General features: G+C 31.8%; 1 protein-coding gene across 1 annotated transcript; it reads left to right on the top strand.

Annotated features, from left to right (window-relative positions):
• Positions 1 to 234: 234 nt before the first annotated feature.
• Positions 235 to 4818, top strand: LOC131180749 (lupeol synthase-like). The gene is made up of 17 exons (XM_058148336.1): positions 235 to 480; positions 570 to 659; positions 755 to 952; positions 1070 to 1154; positions 1283 to 1449; positions 1603 to 1791; positions 1906 to 2017; positions 2135 to 2256; positions 2385 to 2507; positions 2600 to 2698; positions 2937 to 2993; positions 3235 to 3281; positions 3407 to 3550; positions 3614 to 3791; positions 4037 to 4117; positions 4206 to 4289; positions 4541 to 4818. Exons 2-17 carry the CDS (start codon positions 633 to 635, stop codon positions 4661 to 4663), a joined length of 1836 nt encoding a protein of 611 aa, XP_058004319.1. The 5' UTR covers positions 235 to 480; positions 570 to 632; the 3' UTR covers positions 4664 to 4818.
• Positions 4819 to 11896: the final 7078 nt, after the last annotated feature.

Below are 11896 nucleotides of genomic sequence, written 5' to 3'. Positions count from 1 at the left end.
ATTATATATTTAATTTAATAATAAAATAAATAATATAATATAATAAATTTATAATTTAATATTTATTTAAATAATAAAATAAATTATATAATATATACCAATCATTTCATATATTAACAATAATAATTAAATATAATTTTATCAAATATTTAATATAAAACAACAATCACGGGCTATTAATCATCAATTATCGCTAACAATAGGCTACAGTTGTATTCATATGTTAATCCAGCCCTAAATGCTTCAACTTATCCAGTGGATAACCTTACCATTTCCTCTTTTCTTGTAATACAGTTTCTAAGGGAGAAAAAGTTTAAACAAACAATTCCTCAAGTTAAGGTTGAAGATGGCGAGGAAATCACAAGTGAAACTGCTACAGCGGCTTTAAGGAGGAGCGTCCACCTGTTCTCAGCCTTGCAGGCCGGTGATGGCCATTGGTGTGCAGAAAATGGAGGGCTACTGTTCTTTTTGCCTCCTTTGGTGATTATTCTCTGAATCTCCATTTCCGTTATGATTACTAATTATTAGCATTACTATAAATCCATTATCTAACTCATCATTTCTTGCAGGTTTTTTCTCTGTACATTACAGGACATCTTAATGATGTGTTTTCTGCAGAGCATCGGAAAGAGATGTTGCGTTACATATATTGTCATCAGGTAACATTGGCATGTAAAAGAAATAAGATTTTCCATAATTTGAAGCTACCCTTTTTCTTGTTCTGAATTTTAAAAGTGGAACTTCTGCCTTCCAGAATGAAGATGGTGGATGGGGAATACACATTGAAGGTGAGAGCACAATGTTTGGTACAGTTCTCTGCTATGTATGTATGCGTATACTTGGCGAAGAAGGCGACGGTGGCAAAGAAAATGCTTGTGAAAGAGGGAGAAAATGGATTCTTGATCATGGTGGGGCAATTGCTATACCATCTTGGGGAAAGACATGGCTTTCGGTATGATCATATTTACAGTTGGTAGAGTGAATTTGTTTGTCCTCTAGATTAATTCTAATTACATCGATTCACTATAGTTAATTTAGTTCCAAATGGTCGAAATTTCCTCTGCTGTAGATACTTGGTGTGTATGAGTGGGATGGAAGCAACCCTATGCCCCCAGAGTTTTGGGTCTTTCCTACTATTTTTCCCTTTCATCCAGGTTTTCATTTTTATGTTAATTATTATTCTTTTGGGTTTACAAGATTAAGTGTTTAATATGAATAAGGGGAGAAACTGATCTTCTAATCTTCTTACATAATCACCTTATATATTATTTCATAACTGCAGCAAAAATGTTCTGTTACTGTCGGATCACTTACATGCCTATGTCGTACTTGTATGGGAAGAGGTTTGTTGGTCCAATCACACCTCTCATTTTACAAATAAGGGAAGAAATCTATAATGAACCGTACCACAAAATCAATTGGAAGAGCGTGCGCCATTTATGTGCAAAGGTGAGAGTTTGATCTAATGTTCACTTTTTGCTTTTCAAGAATTGATCTGCAACTGTAATTTCACAACATTTTTCTTGTTCAAGGCAACTATTGAGTCCATTAATTGTTCAGAGAAATAGTGTGTGATTATACGAAAATGAATTGTTATTGCAGGAAGACAACTACTATCCCCATCCTATGATACAAAAATTGATATGGGATGCTCTTTACACTTTTAGCGAGCCTCTTTTCACCTGTTGGCCCTTAAACAAATTGAGAGAAAAGGCTCTCAAAATAACGATGGATCACATTCATTATGAAGATGGGAACAGCCGATTCATTACCATTGGATGCGTCGAAAAGGTAATTCAGTTATGGTTCGATAGAAGAAATATATTATGGATATCTTACTAATAATTTTTGTCTGCTATATATTGGTTCTCATTCTTTGAATTCTTGCATATTCAAATGGACCAGCCACTTTGTATGCTTGCTTGCTGGGTTGAAGATCCCAATGGGGATGCTTTTAAGAAACATCTTGCTAGGATAGCTGATTACATTTGGGTAGGAGAAGATGGAATAAAGATGCAGTTTGGTACATAATTCACGCTTACATTTATTAGCATGTTTTATTTTGAAAGTATCCCAATAGAAGAAGTATACCAGAAGTTAGAATAGAATACATTACTATGCTGAATTCAATTGTAGAGTTTTGGCAGTCAAATATGGGATACAAGTCTTGCCCTCCAAGGTTTGATTGCTAGCAATCTCTCTGATGAAATAGGACCTACACTCAAGGAAGGGCACAACTTCCTCAAGAATTCTCAGGTTTCCAATTTTATGAACTAAAATGGTTTCTTCTTTTTACCATCAAGAATATGATGTATAACAAGTGATTTTTTTTCTTTACTATTTTGTTTTGTTCTTTGTTTTCTGATACCATTCAACTCCAAAAGTTAACTGAGAATCCTTCTGGCAACTACAAAAGAATGTTTCGTCATGCATCCAAAGGAGCTTGGACCTTCTCTGATAAAGATCATGGATGGCAAGTTTCTGACTGCACAGCAGAAAGTTTCAAGGTAATTATATTGTTTTTGTGAAAGTTTAAACAGGATGAGAATTAAGCATTATGATAATTTCTATGTTAACTAAATTTTATTGTTTTCCATAGTGTTGCCTGCTTTTCTCATTGATGCCTCCTGAAATTGTTGGTGAGAAAATGGAAACTGAGAAGATGTATGATTCAGTCAATCTAATACTTTCCCTTCAGGTAATGGTTAGTTGCACTGAAAAAATACCATTAGATTAATAGTATAATGATCCAATGTTTGCCTTCTTGTGTAGGAAATCATAAATTCAAATTAATCCTGTCATTCCTTTCCTCTTTCCTTTGAACAAGAAAAAAAAAGATTATTCTAACACCTTTATCATATTCACTTATATTTGCTCCTTGCTATTGCATAGTTTTCACAAATTAACATCCTGCATAATTTTACAAACTATTGCAGAGTAAAAATGGTGGTTTCTCAGCTTGGGAGCCAGCAGGAGCGAGATCATGGTTGGAGGTAACTAATTCACGGTGAACCAAACTTATTAATAAAACTTTCTTCAAAATGCTACTTGCATTTTATGAGAGATATTGAAACCAAAATTTGAATCCTTACCTAACTTGAAGTTTATATGTTTGATTTTTTAATATGGCGTTTGAAGTATTTTTCCAAAGGGTCCAGAGGTATTAATTTGTTTGAATGGTTGTTTGATAAAATTATGATATATTGATTGACCTGTGCCAATTGTTTCAACTAGTGGCTAAATCCTGTGGAGTTTATGGAGGACCTTGTAATTGAGCATGAGTAAGGTTCTTATACCATTTTCATTTGTAAAAAGCTACAATAGTCTTAAAACCTTTCCTCTTCCTCTAGGTATAGCCTATAGATACCTTAATTTCCCTAGAAGACTAATAAAAATAGTGATTCAGGTATGTGGAGTGCACTTCATCATCAATCCAAGCATTAGTTCTGTTTAAAATGTTATACCCAGAGCACAGGGAGGAAGAGATTGAAAATTCCATTGCAAGTGCTGCAGGGTTCATAGAAGACATACAAAAACCTGATGGTTCATGGTATGGTTAATTTGGTTTTTTCATCTTGTTAGCCCAAAAAATAACAAATATCTATTATGAAAGGTATGGAAATTGGGGAATATGCTTCACCTATGGGACATGGTTTGGACTTGGAGGATTAGCTGCTTCTGGCAGAACATATGAAAATTGTCTTGCTATTCGTAGAGGTGTTGATTTTCTACTCAAATCACAAAGAGATGATGGTGGATGGGCAGAGAGTTACCTTTCATGTCCAAAGAAGGTATTGCCTTGGTTTATATATATATATATATATATATATATACACACACACACTTTTTTTTAGTATCTTGGAAGGCAATGAATGTCTATTTATCAGAATTTTTTGAGCTTCTGATCTCATGCACTATAAGACGACAGACGCTCAACCGTATTACTAAAAAGATATCTTACATAATAGTTAGCTGGGTGTTTCTTCATTATATAAGTTCCATCCACGTGTACTTTGGCTTATTGATTTGAATACAGGTTTATGTTCCTTCTGAGGGTGATCAATCCAATTTGGTTCAGACAGCATGGGCTTTAATGGGTTTGATTCATGGAGGACAGGTTAGTTTACAAATCAAATTAACATACTCCTATAGTTACATGATTGCTTTTTTCATTCAAAGTCGTTCAAACTTTTCTTGTAAACAAGGCAAAGAGAGACCCTACACCCCTTCATCGTGCTGCAAAGTTATTAATCAATTCTCAAACAGAACTCGGTGATTTTCCACAGCAGGTATCTCCTATTGCTCCGCAAACTTCAAAACAAAAAAAAAAAAATCCGGAACCGTTAATCAATAACTAAACTCTATAAGCTTACAATTTTGTTGTGCCTGGAATAGTGTTTGAATTTGCTATATACGTCCATTGTCTAACTACTTGTGCTCGACTCCAGTGATAAAGTGAGATCACTTTAGGAATGGATGTCTGGATTTGAATCTTACCAATATAAAACTGATGATTTGCTTACATTTACATTTACGGCAGGAGCTCTCAGGATCATTCATGAGGAATTGCATGCTACACTATGCATTATTTAGGAATATTTTCCCCATGTGGGCTTTGGCAGAATATCGGAGGCAGGTGCCATTACCTTCCAAAAATATATGAAATCAATCAGGGATTATGAGTGGTTCCAACACCGAATCAAGAAGCCTGCTGATTAATAAATGGGCATTTGAATCAAATGTGTTCGCTGCTTTGTAATAATAGATGAATTATGATTTATGGTTGATATCAGGGTAATCAACCTAAATTGCACCTTATTTTTCGGTACATTGCTTTACCGATCACGATTTTCATACATGACAATGATGCTTATTAGCATCACTAGTAACTAATGATGCTTATTAGCATCACTACTAACTGATGATGCCTAACGGGTGCATATATATTACTATTTCGAAATAAAAAAATGAAAGTTCTCTAAGAAAATGATACATGATATTTTTTTTGGCCCTCCAATCTCCTCTGGAAATTAAAGGGCCTAATAGAAACAGCAAAAGTAAATGCAAATAGGAATGTAAATCCAAGAATCACAGCTGCAACCACTCCCGGAAAGTCATGTTTGATGCCATAATAATCTCTCACGAATTGTTCCACTGTTTGGCCACCTTCAAGAGTATCCTTCATGTCTGCAAACTGGGATGCAATTAATCGATACAAGGTCCATGACATTGGACATCCCGGGTTAATTACAAAAAAGGGGTAATCAAAAACGAAAATTACCTAAAACAGGTGAGTTTAAAATTAATTACAAAAAAAATGGGTGAACGGGCTGAGTATGTGACGCTAATTTTAATAGCGTTTTTAAGGTTCGGACGATATTATAAATAGCGTCCGAACGAAAAATTTGAAAGGAAAGCTGGACGCTATTCAAAATAGCGTCCAGCTTCCCTTTAGATAATAAAAAATTAATTAAAAAAATTTTAAGGTTGGGCGCTACTTACGATGGCGTCAACCTTTTTTTAATTTTTAATTATTTTAGTTTATATTTTAAATAAAATATAAATATTATTTTAATAAATAAAATTATAATATTTAATAATATATATTATAACATTTTCATTATAAATATTATTTTTTAATTTAAAATTAAATTAAAATTTAATAAAATAAAAAAAAAATAATTAAAAAACTTAAGAAAAATTAGACGCTATAATAGTGTCTAATTTTTTTTAAAAATTTTAGTTATTTTATTTTATATTTTAAATAAAATATAAATATTATTTTAATAAATAAAATTATAATATTTAATAATATATATCATAATATTTTTATTATAAATATTATTTTTTAATTTAAAATTAAATTAAAATTTAATAAAATAAAAAATAAATAATTAAAAAGTTTAAGAAAAATTGGATTAAGTAGCGTCTAATTTTTTTTTAATTTTTAATTATTTTATTTATATTTTAAATAAAATATAAATATTATTTTAATAAATAAAATTATAATATTTAATAATATATATTATAATATTTTTATTATAAATATTATTTTTTAATTTAAAATTAAATTAAAATTTAGTAAAATAAAAAATAAATAATAAATAATTAAAAAGTTTAAAAAAATAGTAGCATCCAATTTTTCTTTTAATTTTTAATTATTTTATTTATATTTTAAATAAAATATAAATATTATTTTAATAAATAAAATTATAATATTTAATAATATATATTATAATATTTTTATTATAAATATTATTTTTTAATTTAAAATTAAATTAAAATTTAGTAAAATAAAAAATAAATAATAAATAATTAAAAAATTTAAAAAAATAGTAGCATCCAATTTTTCTTTTAATTTTTAATTATTTTATTTATATTTTAAATAAAATATAAATATTATTTTAATAAATAAAATTATAATATTTAATAATATATATTATAATATTTTTATTATAAATATTATTTTTTAATTTAAAATTAAATTAAAATTTAATAAAATAAAAAATAAATAATAAATAATTAAAAAATTTAAGAAAAATTAGACGCAGCGTCCAATTTTTCTTTTAATTTTTAATTATTTTATTTATATTTTAAATAAATTAAAAATATTATTTTAATAAATAAAATTATAATATTTAATATTATGTATTTTAAATTTTAATTATAAATATTATTTTTTATTTAAAATTAAATTAAAATTTAATAAAATTAAAAATTTAAATTAAAAAAATAAATAATTAAAAAATTTTAAAAAAAGTTTAACGCTTTTTAAAATTTTTAATTATTTTATTAATAATAATTATTATTTATTATTTATTTTTTTAATTTTAATTTTTATTTCTTTAAATTTTAATTTAATTTTAAATTAAAAATAATATTTATAATATATATTATTAAATATTATAATTTTATTTATTAAAATAATATATATGTTTTATTTAAAAATTAAAAGAAAAATTGGACGCTACTTATTTTTTTTTATTTTTTATTTTATTAAATTTTAATTTAATTTTAAATCAAAAAATAATATTTTATAATAAAAATATGATAATATATAATATTAAATATTATGATTTTATTTATTAAAATAATATTTTTAATTAAATAAAAAATTAAAATTATTTTTCAATTAAAAATTAAATTAAATTAAAAATTAAAATTAAATTACATTACAAATTTTTTATATTTTTTTAATTTAATTTTAAATTGAAAAATAATTTTTTATAATAAAAAATTATAATATATAATTTTAATTATTATACTATTATTTATTAAAATAATATTTAATTTTTATTTAAAATATTAAAAAAATTAAAACAAAAGCTAAACGCTACTTATAATAGCGTTCAGCTTTTTTTTTTATTTATTTTTTTAATTTGGATGCCGTCTGCATGAACGCTATTATTAATAGCGTTTTGGACATTAAAACGCTACGGGTACTAACGTTTCTAAACTCTTGACTTTTTTTCATACAGTACCCAATTTTAGTAATTTTTGTATCTAACTTACCCCTATACGGTCAATTTCCCGGACATCCCTGATAGTAGCATCTCGACCACACAGGCATCCTCTGTTATACACAGATCAGAGAAATGGTTTAGTCCACAGGATAACTCCATATACAAAACAGAAACGGTGAGAATTTCAGAGTGTTAGATATATTCAAATGCTGCTGTATAATATCAGATATATTCAAATACCGATCTTGTACTTAGTCTCATACTTGTAATCAAACTCTGTACTTAGTCTTATACTTGTAATCAAACTCTGTAGTTAGTCTTATACTTGTAATCAAACTCTCTTGCTGTACACTATAAATATGTTAATTATTCATTAATAAAAAGTAACAGCAATTATTCTTCCCAATCTCATAATCTCACATGGTATCAGAGCATTAGACTCCTTAAGAAAATATGTCTTCCCCTCCCTTTGAAACCTCTATCACTCCATCATCTTCCACCGCTCCTCTTACTCCAACAATGGCCACTCATCCTCTTCCACCAATTTCCTCTACTCACTCTTTTGTCGTAAAACTCACTCCCAAAAATTATTTAGCCTGGAAGACACAATTTATTCCCCTTTTAAACTATCAAAACCTCCATGGATTCATTAATGGATCTTTTCCTGCTCCATCAGTCACTGTACCATCTTCAACCGACCCTTCCATACAACAACCTAATCCAGAATTTGAAAATTGGTTTCGCAAAGACCAGATGCTTCTTTCCTGGTTACTCTCTTCTCTCACAGAGGAGATTTATCCATATATTATTGGCCTTACTTCTTCCAAAGCTGTATGGGATGCTCTTGCTAATGCCTTCGGAGCAGTTTCACAAAACCGACAGCTGCAACTGCATATTGAATTGCAGGAATTAAAGAAACATGATCTTTCTGTTTCTCAGTTTTTACAAAAGGCTAAAGCTCTATCAGATGAGCTTAGCGCTGCTGGACGTCCAATTTCCCAAGCAGAATTTAATGCGATTATCTATCGCAATATTGGGTCAGAATACCATGGCTTAATCGCAGCACTCAATCTGCGCCCTGAACCTGTATCTTTTAATGAGCTCTATGGTCAATTAGTGGCTCATGAAATTCTTCTAAAAGGATCACTGGACCCTGTTGCTAATCTGGTGTTAAAAGGTAATTCACCTACTCCTGTCAATCAGTTTCGATTTAATAATTCTACTTTTACACCACAAAGAACGGCAGCGAGCAACAATAATTACGCGGGCGTCGTCAACGTGGCCCATGTCAAATCTGTGGATTGTCCAATCATTCTGCTATTACTTGCCGCCAAAGATACCAGCCACGGAATCAAGGCAATAACATGCAACAACAAACCTTTGTTGCGCAACCTGTGGCAAATTACTCCAACAACAATCCACAGTCTACCATGAATCAACCTATCACGTGGTATCCAGATACAGGGGCCAATGTTCACTTAACTCCTGACATACAATCACTCGGTCACGATTAATGAATATCCAGGAACTGACCAACTTCATGTAGGTAATGGTCAAGGTCTTCCAATCACTCACACTGGTATGACTACACTCCATTCTCATGATAAAAATTTTCACTTGCGAAATGTTTTATGTGTTCCTCAAATAGTTAAGAATTTATTGTCCGTTCAAAAGTTTACCACTGACAATAATTGTTATTTTGAATTTTGGCCTAACCATTTTGTTCTAAAGGATCAACAAACACACAAAATTCTGATGCGCGGACCAAGTGAGGCGAGTTTATACAAGCTCCGATCCATGCCAAAAGCAAAGAATGGCAGCATCTGCACCAACCCTTGATGAGTGGCATCAGTCTCTTGGTCATCCAAATTCTCAAAAACTTAAGTCTCTTGTTCGTAACAATTTATTGTCAACTTCTTCAAATAATGTTAGTCCTTGTTCTAGTTGCATCTTAGGAAAACTTTCTCGTTTGTCATTAGCTTCAGTTGAGCATACTAGTACTGCTCCTTTTCAGATTATTCATTCAGATGTATGGGGACCCGCCCCAGTAATTTCATCTATGGGACATCGTTTCTTTGTGTTATTCATCGATGATTTTACTCGATTTACATGGATTTATTTTCTCAAACACAAGAGTGATGTGTATGACATTTTTCTTAATTTTGAAAAATTGGTGGAACGGCAATTCAAAACTAAAATACAAGCTTTTCATTCGGATTGGGGGGGAGAATATCAAAAACTGAACCAATATTTTAAACAGTCAGGCATCATTCATAGAATTGCGTGTCCCTACACACATGAACAAAATGGTCTCTCAGAAAGAAAAATTCGGCATATAGTAGATACATCTTTAACCCTTCTAGCTCATGCCAAAATGCCTTTAAAATATTGGAATTTTGCAATGGAACAAAGTACAATTTCCATTAATATTTTACCATCAAATGTTCTTAAGCAAAAATCTCCTCATCAATTACTCTATCACAAAAATCCAAAATTTCTAGACTTCAAACCGTTTGGCTGTTCCATCTTTCCATTACTACGTCCTTACAATGCACACAAGTATCACTTTAGGTCCACTCCTTGTGTATATCTTGGTCAAAGTCCAACACATAGTGCATATAGATGTCTAGATAAACACACTGGTAGGATATATTTAGCACGACATGTTAAGTTTATCACTACTCAATTTCCTTACATGACATCATCTTCATCCACATCATCAAGGGCTGCCATAGAGTCACCATGGATTCAGGTAACAACAACAGTTCAACCTCACTTGGTCTCTGCATCTAATTCAGGTATGAACACTTCACCTCCATCCCATCCTACTTTATCTCCTTCTTATCCGAATATCTCCTTGACTCCACCTCAATCTCCTCAAGCTGGCCATTCACATCCAAAGAACACACCCACTTCAACTATATCACCTCAAACTCTATCCAGAACACCTCAACATTCACCAAATCCAATACCAACTCAAACACCTAGTTTACCACTCATTGTGGACTTCACCGAATACACATCAGCCAACAACACTAGTGAACCTGAAACCCAAAGCCCACAAGAACCCGAGCCCATAAACCCAAATGAACCCGAGACCTCAAGCCCATTAATTCCCGAAATAAATGTCTCTAACCCGCCACCTAAACCACGCACACATTCCATGGAGTTACGACCCAATCCACCCAAAAAACAATTTTACTTGTCCCAGGTAAAAACTAATTATCTATTGGAGGAACCTAAAACACTTTTGCAAGCAAACAAACATGTAGAATGGTGTGAAGCTATGCAAAGAGAGCTGGATGCATTGGCACAGAATAACACATGGAGCTTGGTCCCTCGACCCCCACACAAAAATATAATTGGAAATAAATGGATCTTTAGGATCAAACGCCATGCAGATGGTAGTATTGAGCGATATAAGGCTCGATTGGTTGCAAAAGGGTACACTCAGCAATCGGGCATTGATTATCAAGAAACATTCTCCCCTGTTCTCAAATTCAACACTGTACGCACAGTTCTCTCCATTGCCACAGTTCATCAGTGGCCAATTCATCAGCTTGACATTTCCAATGCCTTTCTACATGGGCATGTTGACACTGAATTATATATGGAGCAACCTCATGGCTATGTAGATGTCACAAAACCAAATCATGTATGTAAACTGCACCGTTCTCTCTATGGACTAAAACAAGCTCCACGAGCATGGTTTGGCGTCTCTCGAAATTTTTAGAAGGCCTCGGTTGTCGCTTCTAAGGCGATACATCACTGTTCATTCTACTCTCGGTACACTCACATTTTACATACTTGTTTATGTCGATGACCTCGTTGTTACATGTTGAGATAAAAACAAGTTCTGATGGTTTCTCACCAAAATCAAAGACATGTTTCCAATCCGTGATCTTGGCTCATTACATTACTTTCTGGGTATTGAAGTTAAGAAAATTGGTGATGATCTTCTTCTTACTCAAAGTAAATATGCTGCGGATTTGTTAAAAGAGACGAAAATGCAAGATTCCAAACCATGCGTTACTCCCATGGCTGCTTCTCCTCCACTTAGCAAAATGCAAGGTACACCATTGCCTAACCTGGAGCAGTATCGGCAAATTGTGGGAGCTTTACAATACATGACTTTGACTCGTCCTGACATAGCTTTCAGTGTCAACAAACTGGCCCAATTTCTTCACTGTGCAACTGATGTGCACTGGCAAGCAGCCAAACGCCTCCTACGCTACATAAACGGCACGCCTCATGTGGGTTTGCACATCACCAAGCAATCTACCATGCAACTTGGTTTTATGACGGTGATTGGGCGGTGCCACGATGATCGACGCTCTACCAATGGGTACTTAGTTTATTTGGGGAGCAATTTAATATCATGGGCATCAAAGAAGCAACCCACTATTGCTAGATCCTCCACTGAAAGTGAGTAC

The sequence above is a fragment of the Hevea brasiliensis genome, chromosome 1 (genome assembly GCF_030052815.1).
Source record: "Hevea brasiliensis isolate MT/VB/25A 57/8 chromosome 1, ASM3005281v1, whole genome shotgun sequence".
Taxonomy (NCBI): Eukaryota; Viridiplantae; Streptophyta; class Magnoliopsida; order Malpighiales; family Euphorbiaceae; genus Hevea; species Hevea brasiliensis.
Note: the sequence above shows the minus strand (reverse complement) of the source record. Positions and strands in the feature narration are given on the sequence as shown.